Here is a 17147-nt window from a genome sequence, read left to right on the forward strand (position 1 = left end):
CCCTGGGGATAGCACATTGTTCAAAATAGTCAATATCTTCTATTAATTTATGGAACTCAGTTCTCTCAAATCAAGGGGGAGTGAGCCTTACTTAATAGGATTTTGGTATCAATTTTTTCTTGTGTACTTTCTGTACATTTAAAACTTTAAGCCCTGTATGTTTAGCTACATCAATAATCATGTAATCTGTATTTGGATTTCTTTAAAAATTGTTACAGCATCTAATTCTGTGCTTCTAGCATGGAATGTGCCTAAAGGGAATGGTTCTAACTTGGCTATGTAGATCGGTGTGCCATTTACACACTCTGAGAAGAATGCCCTTCCTTCATGTGGAATCAGTAATTTTCAGAAACAGAGATACCTGCTACAACTACTTAAAATGGTCTTTATATAAATGGCAAACCTTCTCAGGTACTGTGACACTTAATCAAATAAATGCAAAGAAATTGCCTTGTTGTTTCACCAAGGTGGTTTTACTTTAACGGGGAGTGACATAATCAAATACAACAAAGGAAAAATTAGATAACCAAATAAACATGTTTCTTAGTTATACAATATTGCATTCATAAGAAAACTAAAAAAAATTTTTTAAAGAACAGCTCATTCAACTGTTTTACAAACTTGATATGTAAAAAGCTATACAAGCTCCACGGATACCATAAACAATAGTGGAAACAACCACTTACAAATAGATGACGCCAAACAAGCACATTCCAAAAGGTGGGAACGACCCATTAAGAACTCAGTTAAGTGAAATCGTTTCCAGAAGCAGAAAAAGCCTGACTTAGAAACTGCGAAGGAAAGCGTCCAGCAAAAATTTATCAGAGCTGATAACTGAATATGTATCAAGGTTGATACATATTGAATTAGACTCAATCTCTCTCTCTAGTGAAATGGAAATCTCCAAAACCTCCTTGAGATATTTTTGCAAGTTGGGTGGAATGTCACCCAGAGCCCTCGTTGAGAGACGAGCAGGTGAGTAATTAAAGTTGGTCAGACATGGGCATGTCATGCAAGGGCCAGTGATTTCTGACTTATTTCTAGTCAGTGCTTCTATGGCCTTATGACATGATTTTCATCCCAAATCTCTGACAGCTTGGTTAAGAACTATGGAAATCACCTCCCAGTCTGACTGAGCACAGACACTCACTGGCGTGGCTTGGGCGCAGTGGTGCCTGTCGGGACAGGAGTATGAATGAGTAGTCAGAGCCGTTGTGGGATTGATTTGGGGCTTTAGGGGCACTTGAAAGTTCAAGCTCGCACACAAGTGCTGCTATTCTTAAACGTCATGAGTAAAATCTGATGTATTTGCACACGGAAGTAAGCTTCATGTAAATCCCTGCTTTAGAAGATCATCTCTGATTGTATTATTTAATATTTTGGCTATTACAATGTCTCTGATGTAAAATATCTCCGAGTTTAAGAATAAGCCAGTATAGGAGGAAGAGCACTAGAAGTATATAAAAATCATACCAATTATCAGGAAAATTACTTTTAAACATCTCTGAGTAGTCCTGCCGACAAAAAGAGAGAAGAGCAGTAATAAGAAAAAAAAAAAAATAGCAAACTAGCAGTTTTGCTGATTAGAAATTTTGCATGGGACATGAAGTGATTTTAAATATATATATATATATATATATTAAAAATAATATTTGTGTTCAATAAATATAAGGCAAGTCTTTCACAGAATAAAATAAATACTTTTCAGTTGTGCACTTAGTCTTCTTTAGTGAGTTTGTGATAAGGACATGGCAGTACTAAGGGCACACAGCTCAGCAACCACTACATCAAAACTGGTTTAACTAAAGGCAGGACTGAACATACACATGCTCAGCTGCTCTTCAACAATTGACCAGAGGGAGTGTAACATGTTTGCTAGATCTGGTCATCAGAAAGAGGATGCTATTTTTAGTCCTAGTAAATGGTAATCTATACTAACTTTCTCCTTAACGTGCCTTCACATCTTGCTCTTGACTTCAAGTTTTTTAAAAGTAACTAGAGAGAGGTCAAATGAAGGTAACTGGCTCTAAGAAATGAACTTTCTAAGATTTATTTGAATTTGGCTGTGGCCTCCAAGTTGAAAATCTCTGTGCCAAAATACCTAAAAATATTCCTTAGAGAGCACTTGGGTAATTTGCTATATCAAAAAGGAATCTGAAATTGAAAATAGTTACAAACTGTGTTAATCACTTCCCAGTGTAAGCAACCATATAAATCTGCCGGCATGTTTGGATGTGACTAATTTCTGTTAAGGAAACATGCTATCTATTTAACTTACTGCCTGTGGTCTTATCACTTGTGATTTAAAAGCTTATATTTATGAGACAAGTGAATTGTGATTATTTCTTCATCTTGCTCAGGCCTCTCTACCCCAATGAGTCTCCAATGATTTTAGTGAGGAGATCATTTTGTGGGACAAAAGTCACAGAGTACAGCCTGCTTATAATTCCACCTGAAATCATGAGACAAGGCTTTTTATGAGCTGCCAGGGAGATGGGATGTACATTTAATTATTATGGGCTAAGCACTGATCCATGGGACAAACGAAAGTATAATTACCAGCATGGTATAAACATGAACTCTGTAAAGGACCAAGTTCCAGGTTCCTTGGGCATCTGGTGACCCACACCCGGCCTGTGACTGCCCTTGGAGCATCTCTGCGGCTGAGCCCTACTAGAACGGGGCTAAGTGTGGAACTCCAGCCACAACAAGTGGTGAGCAGTAGGTACGGTGTTAATAACTGCCCCTCAGAATACCCTGATCCAAGGTCAGATCTTTTACTGCTGAGATAAGTGACAAGCTCATTATGTATCATGAACATTTAGGAACCAAGGCCTCAGAAAGTATTATATCCACATGGAACTTAGAATAAAACTAGTGCCACTCCACTTAACATGAGTATCTTGAATTAAATCTTAAATAAGTGTGATGAGGTAAGATAGAGAACAAACAAAATGAGGGAAAATACATCCTCAAGGTTATTTAAAAAATAAATAGTTACAAAATATGCCATAAAACAATCTGAATTTATGTACGTTAAGACACTGAAAAATGTTTATTCCTAAAATATACTATAAATAATACAGCAGAATTTGTAAATTGAAAATATTATAAATTGTTGCAAATTAATTAGCATCTTTACACCCAAAAGCTTATTACAGTCAAGCAACACACACCCTTCTGGTAAATTTTACTAAGTTACCCCCTAAGTTGAGTGAAGTCTCCTTCTTTATTCATATTCACTTCTGACAAATTCATGAAGCAGGTAGCTGACTCCATGATATCACTCTTCATTGGATCTGAACATGACAATTTTTCCATTTAGACTTTCTTAAACTTAGTTTTGGTTTTATAAGGCTGCCTTACTGTTGAGGTACATTTTCGCTGCTCTGGGTCTGCTTGTCTGGTGAGTTTCTTCTATGTTCTCCTTGATTCTTCATTCCACTTAGCTGAACTTACTGCTAGCCTGGCATGATTTTGTTGAGTAAAATGTGGGTTATAGCTCTAGCTATGCCACACAACAAAACAGAAGACGTCCATATATCTTGTTTCCTGAGGCCCTTAGTGGTTAAGCAAATTTAATGTAACCAATGTTGCTTTAGCAGACAGCTAATACATGAATACAGTTTGATGGGCTAAGTCATTTTGAAGAGCTCAGGGGAAAAGATACAGATTCAGTTCTCTTCTGCACCTCCTGCCCTTCCTAGAAGCCTGTGTAATCTCTGTGAGAGGAAAGGGTATAAAAGGCAGGCACATTCTCTATAGAAACGGGCCTCGGGAGACATGGCAATATGTACCTGTGTGTCTTAAGAAGATGAGCACAAATGTGAAAAATAATGTAAGAACAAGAGCAATGAACAAATTTACAAAACTATCTTGAGAAATCACTCAGAAAAACTTTAGCATGTAACTTATTCTAAAAATTCTGTCTCAGGATATTATTACCAATGTTAGAAAAATTAAAATGGCATCTTGAAAAAAGGTGTTCCTTATTTAATTTTTGTACATAGTGATACATTTCTAGAAAAATAGGAACATTATACAAATCTAATTGTAAAACTTTAAGTACTTTGAACAATATGGAGATTTAGACATTGCATAATTTTATAAACAGCCTACTTCTTGGGACAAGCTAGATCCTTCTTACTGTCAAAAGAGTATCTTGTCTAAAAGGTCGGGTGATTATTTAGGTGTTTTCATGTTAATCACTAAACTATGAGGGTCATATACAAACTAAAGTTACAAATAGTAAACTTGCAAGTCAATTAGGTATCTGAATTCACTGAAGAAATAAAATTGAAACAGCCAATGAGTTAATGGTTATTGTAGCTGCTTCATAAAGAAACTTAAAATGAGGAAAAACAAATTAACAAAACAAATGAATATAACATGACTTAACAAGGAAATATTTACCAAAGTAAAAAATAAAAAAAAGTGCAAAGGCAAAGGTCTGATTTAGTTATTGTCCACTAAATTGTCTCTCGCCTCACATCGCGGCAAATCTCTTATTTTGATCAGCTGGCTTTAAGCGCCATCCCGTGGACAAAAGGAGGTATATCACGGGTTCTCAACGTGAGAACGGCTGCAGGGAAGCCAAATTCTACTTAACTCCTAAAACATAGTCACAACAAAATATTTTACAATCCAAGCATCATATGGTATCTTCAACAGATAACATATTTTACAGTATCTTAGAAAGTTATTTAAGCTCTATAACATAAGTGACTAAAATTTTTAAATTTCAACAATGTCAAGAATAGAAATGAGGTTAGGGGATGACTTTTTAGTCATTAACTAAATCACTTTGGCCACAAGGTGAAAAATTCATCATTAAGACTGGCTGTGTTTCTGAAATAGTTAGGAAAAAAGGTTAATGTCTTCAGTAGGAAAGAACAATGAACAAACTCACAAATAATTCTTCCTTTTTCCTTCAGATCCCTAAAACCATAACTATTAATTGAAGTCACATCTTGTTCTTTGCATAGAAACACTTCTATCTGAAAGTGTTAATTGATATTGGTAGAAGACGTTAGACTGGAATTCAAACATACTTACTTAGGGCAAACACACTTTTCATTATTAATTGTCAGCATGGCCTGCAATTATTTTGCAATTTAAACACTTTTGTGGTCTGGAGTCTAAACAAGAGATAATTCAGGAAATTTGATAATTATTCTTCCCTGCTGTGGACATGACTGACATTGGTGTGAAAGTAAACAGTGGTTTGGAATGGAATAAAATGATACGAGAGAGTCGGCAAGCAAGGTGCTCAGGGAAAAATTTCTCACCCTACTGTGGGGCTGTATCCACTTCCTTTTTATTCAAGGAATTAGGCTGCTGTGAAGTCTCCCCTTTACCTGGTGTAGTATTAGCTGGGCCCAGCTTTCCGACTGCTCTTTGTTGCATATCCCATGTACAGAGATGGGTCAAGGAGCATTGCAGGGGCAATAATCCAGCGGGTGAGAGAGCCTCATTCCAGGTGGACACAGGCCTGTTTCTCTAGTTATGCCAAAGGTAGACTTAGTCATGTGTTCCAGTTATTAAAAAAATGAGCTTGAATCACTGCAATATGCATTATATTCCTCCCCTTCTGAAATCACCTGAATAAATCCAAATTCTTGAAACAGGAATAAACCAGTCCAACATTAATGGAACTTAGAAAAAGAAGGGTTCCTAAATATACAATTTGTAAGGAAGGATGCATGACATATTCTGTGGAATTAAAATGAACAGAATTTATAAAACAAGAAGATTGAGTCTTTTTATGTGTATGAGAGGATCGACTCAAAGGAAACCAAGAATACATTGATCACCATTGGCAAAAAAGTTCATGAAGACATTAAAATGATAAAATAAATACTTCTGGATTATCAAAAAGGCAAGAGGATCAACCTATTAATTAATATGAAAAAATAATCTTTAAAAACAAAATATTTCACTTTATGACAAATTCAAGTAAGTTAATGAGTGGCAGATGAATTGTAAGACTTCAAAAAATTCAAGAAAGTTCAACATATTAAAAGATCAAGATATACACATAGCACCAGATTTTAGATCTCTGTACAGTGTTTGGGGGATAAATGATCATTTGGCTAAGAAAATTCATATATATATTCCAATTGTGTAAGTCTAAAACCCAGCACCATTGTAGGTATTGCACAGGAAAGAAAGTGAAGAAAATCACTTTAAAGTTAACAACACTTGAAATAAATAAAAGAAACTTGGAAAATAAAATAAACTTGGAATTGAAACATGCAGCATAATTCAATATGAAATAACTACAAGGTTGCATGTTACGTGCAGCCATGTAGACAGTACCTGACCAGCAGTTCATTTATCTACAATGAAAACCGGTTCAAATCATGGGTGCATGTGAACAAAGCTGCCGTCACTTAGGCACGCTGCCTACACAATTCCCTTCTCAGTTTTTTCCAGTGGCAGTTGGGCATGCTTGTCTAAACTCATTTTTCAATTAACAGATAAAAGCTATCATCCTAACCTGTTTCAGCCAGATTGCAACCTGCGCGGCTCCTGATTTCTGTGCCAGGAAGCCGCAGGGAGGCCCCCTCTCAGCACCTGTGGGATTCACTATGATTTCAGCCACATTCTCAAGTCCAATGTTCTAGAACATCAGTTGTTCTCAACCAGGAGTTTTCTTAACATCAGGTATAGCTAGGCAATAAAAACACCTTTTAGTAATTTGTTTGGGGATCACTGTATTTCATTGCCCGCCAGAGGACATGGTCTTTGCAGCGTCCTTTTCCGTGTTAACTCTTTGGTCTGCATGCTTGTTGCATGTTCGGCCCCCTGGCTTTCCTCTGCTGCCCTGTGCCTCCTGCTGCTGCTTCTGGGGAAACACAATTCTCCATTAGAGCTTTCTGACTTTGCCTTGGCGATGGGCACCTGTCAAAGCTGCACGTTCATCTTCTAGGCAAGGGGGTTTCTTTTTCAGTTGCTACAAAACCCATTGATTGGCGGGTTCTTGTCTTCAAGGCTGAGAGCAAGGAGGTCAGAAGGCTGCTGGGTATGGGGCTCCAAAGTTCTTGCAGGCCATTTAAGCCTCAAAAGTACCAAAGATGGCTTGGTGCCTTCACCTGGTGGTGAGGGCCTTCCCCAAACGCCTCTGAGGGGTACCAGCTTTCTGTCTCCCAATGAGAGATGCAGTGAAGGGAAAACAGGGCTGGGTGTTTCTTGTGGAGCTCTTACAGGCCCGGACGCTGCTCCTTCCTTTGCATGCAGTCCTCATTTCCACCTGGGGGCATCGCTTTGAATCGGACTCTTACACGGAATTAACAAAATCATCTCGGTAGTCGGCTACCGTGGGTTTCGGGCTCCCTGATAAGACAGCCTCCTAGGTTTTTTCCAAAATTTAAGTTATGAGGTCAAGCTCGTATTGCCCATCTATTTCTCTGCCTAAGTAGGATGGCTGTAGGATGGTACGAGAACTCTTCAGCTATAACAAGTTGTCAAAAACCATTCAGCAGGTGCAATGCACTGTAGCAAAAATGTTGGTGAAATTTTTGGCAATGATAGTAATTTAAACACCAAGAAAACATTAAAGTAAGTCTGAAATGTTAAAGTTCAGAAATCAAAGGTCAAATATGAGCTGATAAGACTAGCAAATGTCCATCACCATCAGTCTACTGAATCATAAGATGTAATTTCCTCTTGAAGAACTAAGATAAGATATGCTTGCAAATTTCATAGAAAACTGAATAAAAATCATAGTGATGGTGTAGCAAAATATATGGAATGAATTTGGGAAAAGTCTAAAAATGCTGATATCACATTTACTATAGGAATAGGATTCTAACTGTTGCTTTTAACATCTGGCTTATGCCAAAAAATAAATGAAAAGTCAACCCCATATCATGAGGGTTTGACAGTATTAAGATCGCTCCAATGCCAAGGGCATGTCACCAGCAATTGTCTTCTTCACAGGTGTTTATTTCCCACCTGTCCGCTGACGGGCACGAGACACAGGATAGAGGCAATCTTCTGGGTCACATCGCCCACTAGGTCCCGGGGGACCCTGTGGGCCTGCGGCGCCTGGTGAGCCTGGCAAGCCTGGAGCTAATGAGAGAAAAGACCCATCAGCATGCAGATCAGAGATTGCTCTGCTTCCCTCACACCGGCCAGCATGTGTCATTCACCTTCTCCCAGAGCGACACATGAGGGCCTCCGGGAAAAGACCTGGTTGCTAGTTTTGGAGGCTTATTTGTGTTGTGGGGACGCTCTCACTATTACCTGGGGGCCCAGGCAGCCCCGGACTCCCCGGAAGCCCAATCCCAGGTTCTCCTCTTTCTCCTTTCTGTCCTCGGTAGCCTAAGTAAGGGACACACACAAAGAGAGACACGAAAAGTAAGAGTGTTTGATGGGAATGCAGCTCGTTCAAGAACCCTGTGCTTACTATGACATTTATGTAATCCCATCACTTGCTGTAAATAGTACACTCAGTTTCTGTTTTGCATTAGCCACATATTAAACTTACATATCAAGCAGATCAAATGTAATAGGCAGTAAGGATCTTGGAAATATGCAACTACCATAAAAGTTCCAACTAGTCAAACTCTTGGTAGTGAGGCTTTTGACACTGAAAATGATACCTAAGTCACTGAAATCAGCCATTCATACCTTCTTTCAAATACATACAACAAGGTGTGTGTACCCTCTTCAGCAGGAACTGTGGCTGGAGCACAGGCACAGGCTAATGTGAGAAGTGTGCAGGGAGAGCTCTGCGTGATACGAGGACGTGATGGTAAGGCAGCAAGAATCTGGACCCTCCTCCAGGAACGAAGGGAATGAACAAACACTCATGGTTCTCATACATGACAGTGAGAGTGTTAATGTATGTGACTCTCCCATCTCAGGAGTCAGGAGGGGACAAATCAGGTTTTTGTTCAAATGACTGGTTAGAAAAATGTTACAGTCTTCCCAAGGAAAGTGAAGGCAGCTGCCCTATGGTTTAATATGGGAGTTCCTCACTCCAAAAGACCAGGGGCTTCAACCACGCTAGGAAGCAAGACCAAGGGATTCACCTCAACTCACTTGCTCAGTTCAGGATGCTTCACCCAAAATGAATGAGTTCTAGGATGTACATTTTAAGATAAAATTATTCTTATTCTTGAATATGTTTGTTGTCTCCTGAGCTAGAATATTACAGAGTAATTTGTGCCTCCGGGAGCTCTTATCCCTGCTTTAAACAAGCATAACACACCTTTAATCTGTATTTTATATACTGGCATCTATATAAGACTTTGAAGAAAAGGCTCTCTGGCTATAGAAATAATGGTAAATAAGACTTTTAATTTCCAACTTTTTCATACTTAAACAGCAGTTTAAAGACTTCTTCTAGTCCCCAGTGAACAGAGCAGCCATGCAGAATCATGCAGACACACAGCAAGACTAACAACCAGGAGAGCACCTCAGTGGGAAACAGGCTCTGACTTAGCTGTGCTTTTCTATAAAGGTGTGTTAATGCAGCAGAATATGATAGGAGGAGAAATTTTAATGTCCTCTATAAATAGTATGTAGGACAAAGTCTTTCCCATCATTGTTGAGAATCAGACGTCAGCTTTGCTGTTACCATTCTCAGTTGTGACCTGACCATGCAGTGCACACTTTATATCCCAGTGGCATTAGATGTGTAACCACCACACTATTATTTCTTGGCTTTGGAGGTGTGACCTGACCGTGAATGTGAGCACAGAGGAAAAGACGGATGTACATTCAGGAAATACTTTGAGGTTCATGTTAGAAATACATCCAGGGAGAAATCTTCACACATTATTTCTGAAAATTATGTTACAAACATTCAATACGATCCTAGATCCTAGAACTGACAGTGACTTGAATACAGGGCACAATATCCTGTTGAAATATTCAAATTTAAAATATTACTGGGATTTCTTTTATGTAACTTTCCCTTAATGTATGTGAACAACAAAGAAAAATGTCTGTACTTAGGGTATTGTGAAAGCTCCCTTCCAAGCCCATTATTTAAACATTTCTGCAATAAAATACCATTTGTCACATGAGGTATAGTTGATAGTTCAACCCAGGTCCCATTATTGCAGAAAGATTGTCAATCTGACCCTCAAGCTATCTCAGGAAGTGCTTAAGGTCACAGGCTGAAAAAATGAGGAAGAAAGAAAAAATAACTAAAGATACATGAACTTCTGATTGTCAAGAGGATTGACAAGGCTAACACACGTTCTAAATGAAAAACGTATCTGCTAAAACCTTCATATTTAAGTTCAGTTCTCAGAATTTCATAGAACATAACAATATGTTATTCCCTACAAATTTCTGTGCATATATTACAGAAAAAGAAACAATAATTTGTATATTTGTATTATAGGGCAACATTTACACTTCTATTAAATGTAACTTATTTGTACAAATCTCTCAGTTCTTTAGGTTAATAACTAACTCTTATTAATAGACCCAGCCATTGGGTAGTACAAGCACAAGAGAGATTTCTATTCTTAAATTTCCTGATGAGGGCTCAAGCTTGTTCCTTACGAAGGCTGCCATAAAGCTACAGCGTCATATTTTATAATTGCTTCATAACAAAACTTCAGGTTGGAATGCTAATGAAGTCAGTAACAGCTTTCCCATTTCCTAGAATTAAACTCTTCACTCTTTTGGGGCAGGCCTCTCTTGAGATTTGGAAAAGACTAAAGGGCTGGGCCGTCTGCAAACAGATATGTATTTTCATGGCCTATAAGCATGCAGGATGGCAGTTTGACAATCCCTGTAGCTTAGGGAGGAAGAGAGCAAACAACAGTGGTGTCCTCTTTTAAAGCATAACCAGAGGTCAGAGTCACTGGAGAAACTTGGTGCACGTTGCAGCTTTTCAGGGGGTAGACTTTATGCATTTCCAGTATGCTGACTTGTGTTTCAACTCTAGGGATTTACTTCTAAAGGTGTAAATCTGGGCACCTATATGCACCCCGGACAAGGAAAAGGGGTTTCTGGCATTTCAGGAAGGCCTCCATGTGGGGCCTGCGGCCTGCCCTCCGGGCTGCCAGCCTCACTGATGCTGCCCACTGAGTGCCCACAGTGTCCTCTCATTTCCAAAGACCACTTCTGCTAACAAATTTCAAAGATCAAATCTGTATCTCATGAACTGCACTATGCCACTGGCGTACAAGTCATATTTCCTTCATTATAAGGTGGTAACAGCTAAGCTTTAAGTTCAAAAGTAAGAACAAACATTCCCAATGGTGTCTTTTCAAAACTGACGGAGCGCCCAGAATGGCTGGACCTGTTTTCTCCCACTCCCCCCCCTGCACTCAGTGTGGGGGCCCTTCTGAATGGACAGGGCTTCCAAGTGTGGCACCTGTGCCAAGGTTTCCCAGAGGTGGAGAACCAGCTGTGTTTGGAGAAAGCATAAAGCTCTTCCTCACAGAACTCGCCCACGAGAATACAGTCTGTTAGGAAGATTCAGTCTCTCTTGTGTACACACGGGAAGGCAGCCGGCCCAGCTTCTCGGGGCTTCTTCGATCCTAAGGTGGCACCTTCCTGCTCGTCCCAGCAGCCCAGCCCCCAGGCCCTAAGCTGCAGACCCAGGAGGGGAAGGACGCCAGGGGAAATCCTCCCAGAGCCCGGTGGGTGGCAATAATCAGAAACCCATGGATGGTCAGAACATAAAACTATCTGGAAATGCTTCTGAATTTAAAAAAGAAGTTAACAATCACCCTCCTTGGGACTTCAGGAAAAACGCCAACGAGGTGAAACAACTCAGAATGATAATGGTCCCACTTCTCACTGTAAGAAGGTCAGAGCTCCGACAGGGAGGCTGCTTTTCCGTACTGGGATCTTGGTGGGAGCAGCGCCTCCCCTTTTCACCTTGGACTCTGCACTTCTAACAGCCTCACGTCAGCATCCTCACTGCCCTCTCTGTGTTCCCTGCTTCCTGGAATAAGCGCAGGACCTTAGGAGATTCCTTTACATTTCTGAGCTTCTCTAAAGATAGTAGGAGAGGACTCATCTCAAAGTGCATATTCCAAACCAAGCCACTTCCTTTGGAATGAAAATGGATTTCTTTCCTGAAAAATACTGACAAAAAGTCTCCTCCAGAATTTTCAGGAGAGCCACCATCAAACAGAATTTGGGGGTGGCCGGGAAATGCCGGGAGCTCTGCACCCACATGTCCCTTTTGGTGTGAGTTTCTCCCGCAACCGCTTCTCAAACTCAGCCATGCTGTGTCGTGAAGAAGACCAGTTCAGCCAGCAGCATTGAGCTTCGTGTGGTCCCTGCAGTAAGGGTTTCATAGGCAGTTTGTTTCTTCTTGAGAAAACCTTTAAATCGAGTAGAGCAAAGCTTTGAAGTTACACGTGTAACTTCACCTTCTGAGCACGTCATATCTATTCATCTACCAAAGGAAAAAAACGCTTCAGGTCCTGTTCCTCAATTTTACCAAACCCTGGCTTTAAAAAAATTTGGAAATCTTATGGGGAATTCTTTTAAATTCAAGAATTCATCCAAAAGCTCTGTTCGGAGCATAAGTGGTACAGAAGATTTCCTAGGCAAAAAAGCAGATAAAACCCATGGGGATCCTTCACAAAAGGGAAGGTACACGGAGTGGTGAGTGGAAGTCTTGTTTCCAGAAGTTTCACTAACACTGTTGACTCAGCATTGCCTCCAGGAGACAGGTGTTTGCATGGACAGGTGACTCCAGTTCCAGAACTATTTTCCTCGAAAATCCAGGTTTTTCCATTGTTTCTTATTGTTTTAGACCACAGCTGTTTGAGGCATCTGTCCAGTTTTTCTCCTATTGGTGCTAACAGTCCTTATTCCTCACGAGGTTTGAGTCATCAAGCGTCTCCAGGTGGGCTTAGCAGCTCTTTGCTTCAGTGTCACATACTCTGACTTCAGAACAGACCCAACTAGCAAAAGATAGTAATTAACCACCCTCTACACAACAGTGGACACACAGAGGGCTAAGCCTGATTTTATACTTTTTCCTCCAACTATCTGTCAAACCTTTCTATGATCTAAGGCAAAGAGAACTTACTGTTTAGGTGAACTAGAGTTTTTCCCGTGTTTTGCACTGTGCTACCTAAACGAGTTGTGAGTGTCAGTTAGTTCTAACAGACCCTGTGATTGGGGGTAGCTGCTGCCCTTTCAGAGGAGGGAGGGCACCTGTGTAGTTTTGGGGTTAACTCTCTTTTTCTCCTTTATACAAGCTGTCAATTATTTCAGGGAGGACCCTTAAGCACCTGTATATTAATACATGAAAAGCAGTCTCCCTGGTCTTATCTTTCATGGTATATACTCACTGGATTTAATATTCCCTTGTTAGAGTTGTGAATCTTCTAAATCAGGGTCTATTTAACCTCTCTGCCGACTGCTAACCATCTAGGAAATGGTCTTGACAGCTTAACATAGTCAAGCTATATTCAGAAGCATGTCTTCTCTTAAGCTGTCATTTGATCAATGGAACAAAATTTAAGTTTTGCCTTCAAAGTGAGGAATTCTTTAAATTCAAAAGTTACCGTCCTCAAGATCTATTAGAAGCAGAAAGATTCTAAACTTTCTCAAACATTTATTTTGGACATAAATCACTACTAACAGTAATATCTCAACCCTCTTTCTTCAGTTTATTTAAGATACTAGGATGATTCTTATTGTCTAACTTACATCAATAGGGAGGCATAAACAACTCTGAGACTCCTAGATAATGATACGTAAGCACATATTCCTGCTGTTTTAACAAATATTATTAAAATACATTTAGATTAGCAGGTAATTATTAGTTTTCAATTTGAAGTAGTAATAAATATCTACTTCAACATTGTCAAATATTTACAAGATATTCTACATTAAATCATTTTTATATACAATGTACATTTGCATACATATAAATGTATACATAGTACATACATATAAATGTATTTTGCCTGAACTGTGATTCGCACATTCTAACTAGTGTTAAAAAACTGGTAAGCAGGTACCATACTTGAAGACTTACCTTGGGGTCCAGGGTCTCCCGGTGGCCCAGGTAACCCATCCTTTCCTGGTGGACCAGGCCTTCCGTGAGCTTGAGCAGCTAACATAGCTGCTGGCAGCTTGAGCTGGGATAGGAACACAGCCATCCTCTCTTCATTATGAAAGGAAACACATATTTCTATTACATGATATAGTATTTTATGTCAAGACTTTCAAAAATTTTTACACGAAATTCAACAAAAAATCTATTTGGTTTTCAATTTAAGCACAATTGCTGTTCTTTAGATTCCACATATAAGGGAAATCATATGGTATTTGTCTTTTTCTGTCTCATTTATTTCACTTAGCATGATATCCTCTAGATCCATCCATGTTGTCATTAATGGCAAGGTCATTCTCTTTCAATGGCTGAGTAATATTCTACTGAATTTTTTTTGTGTGTATATATAATATATGTCTAGCACACTTTCTTTATCCATTCATCTACCAAAAACTATTAGAACTAATAAATGAATTCAGTAAAGTTACAGAAAACAACCAATACACCACATTTCTGCTTTCTAATAATGAACTAGAAGACAGAGAAATTAAGAACACAATTCCATTTACAATTGCATCAAAAAGAATAAAATGGCCAGGAATAGATATAACCAAGGAGGTTAAAGACCTGTACTCTGAAAACTATAAGACGCTGATGAACAAACTGAAAATGACACAAACAAATGTAAAGATATACCATGTTCATGGATTGGAAGAATTAGTATTGTTAAAATACCCATGCTATCGAAAGAAATCTACAGATTCAGTGTAATCCCTATCAAAATACCAATGGCATATTTCATAAGACTGCAACAAATAATACTTAGATTTCTATTGAACCACAAAAAACCCTATAGCCAAAGCAAGTCAAAGAAAGTTAAAACAAAGCTGGAGGTATCATGTAATGCTCCTAATTTCGAACTAATTCCCCTGTTTTTGAGTGTGGGCTGGAGTTACTTTTCATTGTGAATGAACTGAATGAACTGAAGCAGAACTGGCAGTGCGTGACTAGGAAGACCTAGTCACAGGAGGTGCCGTGGCTTCCTGGCTGCCCAGGTAGGTAGCTTGCCTAGCGGAACCTGCTGCTGTGGAATGAGGTCACTTAGGAAGTTCCGTGGGGAGGCTCATGGGATGAACTGAGGCCACCTGCCGACAGCCACGTGAGTGAGCTCGGCAGCGGATCTTCCAGCCCCAGTTCAGCCCTCAGATACCTGCCGCCCTGGCCGGCCTCCTACCTGTAGCTTCATTACAGACCCTGAGCTACACCCGCACAGCTAAGCAACCCTCCAAGTCCCTGACTCAGAAAATGTGAGATGATAAACATTTGTTGTTTTAAGTCACTAAATGTTGAGGTATTTTCTTAATCAGCAATAGATAACTCAGTATGGGACACTTTATATTCTTGAATAAAATTGCTTATTAATACAAAGTTTTTTTTTAAATTGAAAAATGGTCATTGGTATCATGTTCATTATGATTTCACTGTTTAGTTTCTCTGTTGAACAACTAATTTTTGCTTTTGAAAGCAAATGTCTTATTACATATGACCTCAATATTATTCATTTTTCTCTTGATCAATTTCCTATTGGTCAGTCCCATTACTCAGTCAAGGTAGGAAGGATGTCTAATTTGGCCCAAGAAACACTTCAGCCCTGGTACAGAGGAGCAGCTCTTACTGAATTCCAGTTGCAGACAGAGTGAAAACAACAAAAAGCTTCTCTACATATCTGCAAGCCATAAGGAGACATGGAAGGGAAGGACACACGACTTAGAGGATGTTGACAAATTATCCAGAGCACTAAAAAAATGCCAGTAAAAATAAAAATCTCTAGTAAGGACCGAGTGATATGACTGTTATGAGTTGAATACTTCCCGAATAAGCAATGCTGCTTCTCAAGGAACATATCATTGTCATTTGCCCTTTGCTCATTAACCAAACTGCCTGGGGCCTAATTTAGTTAATAACATGTTTACCTGGATCCTAAGGAAGGAATTCAGGGAGGGAAGCAAGGACTGATGAAAGGTGCTTCCTCAAGGTGAGCTCGGTGGTTAGGCCATGCTAAAGTGTCTTTATAGGTGTCATGCAAATATTACTACTTTACTTAGAGACTTATGAATAAGTCAGCAACACTTTTGTATGAAAGGGAATGCATTTTGTAGAATGTTGGTATATTAATAACTCATATTTCCTGTGGAAACTGAGAAAGTTCAAAGAAAATGGAAATACCAAAATACAAATAAGAATTTCCACTTTAAAATAAGTTCCTAAACAAGACATATTATTAACCTAATTAATTAATCATTCTCTGTAAACAGGGCCCTATAGTGGGTATTTTATACTTTCTGCATTAAGATCTCTTGTTCTAATCACAGAGGGAGCCTGAAAGAGATTATTATTCCAATAAGAATAATTATCCATGTTTTCATAAGCACCAAATCCTATAAAGATTATTAGCAGATAAGCTTTATTTTGTGACTAGATATCTGTCACCTAAGACATTGCTTCCCAGAATTACTTTTTTGAATACTCACTCCAGGGTTACACTTATTATCATTCACTTCTCAGTTATTAATCTCACATACACCATTATTCAGTTAAATTTTTCCTCAAAAACATATTTAATATTTTGCTATATTAGGAATTAATTTTAGGAAAATTATTGATGCAAATTAATCCAAAGTCCATTATAAATACAATGTACATTGGATTCTTTATTTAAACTTGCTTGATTTGTTTACACTTTGCATATCTCACATTAAACAAACTGTATGCACAACTATATTTAAAATAGAAAACTGGAGGAGGCCATGTTCTTGCCATGACAAAAATAATTAACCACATTGTCTCCTTTCTTCTTTTCACATATTTTTTTCCAAAAGCAAATTCAAACGATTTCATTCATAAAACTAACTTAACAATCTTTGAAGATACATCTGGTGTGCGATAACAAAGGCATGAGTAGGGTGCAGACAAATCTTCCAGAAAATGTTCTTACTAACTTAGTGTTTATTTTGCAAGGACCAAATGACAGCAGCGTGCTGGCAACTGTAGCTGCCAATCAGAAAAAACAAAGGCCAAATCCCACAGGCTTTGTAGAGTCACAATTTTCTCCAGTCTTTTCATTCCATTTAGTTTGTTGAGTTGAACTGCA

At 38.9% G+C, this 17147-nt stretch overlaps 1 protein-coding gene across 1 annotated transcript in view; it reads right to left on the minus strand.

The window, feature by feature from the left end:
* Positions 1–453: 453 nt before the first annotated feature.
* COL19A1 (collagen type XIX alpha 1 chain) overlaps positions 454–17147 on the minus strand; it is a 285300-nt gene continuing 268606 nt past the window's right edge. Inside the window, exons 49-52 of the mRNA XM_036916243.2 lie at positions 13979–14107; positions 8248–8325; positions 7957–8073; positions 454–6847 (exon numbers count right to left, since the gene is read on the minus strand). Coding sequence (XP_036772138.2) covers positions 6768–6847; positions 7957–8073; positions 8248–8325; positions 13979–14107 — 404 coding nt within the window. The 3' untranslated portion in view covers positions 454–6767. The remainder of the gene's footprint in view (positions 6848–7956; positions 8074–8247; positions 8326–13978; positions 14108–17147) is intronic.

Source organism: Manis pentadactyla, chromosome 16 (genome assembly GCF_030020395.1).
Source record: "Manis pentadactyla isolate mManPen7 chromosome 16, mManPen7.hap1, whole genome shotgun sequence".
In the NCBI taxonomy this organism is placed as follows: domain Eukaryota; kingdom Metazoa; phylum Chordata; class Mammalia; order Pholidota; family Manidae; genus Manis; species Manis pentadactyla.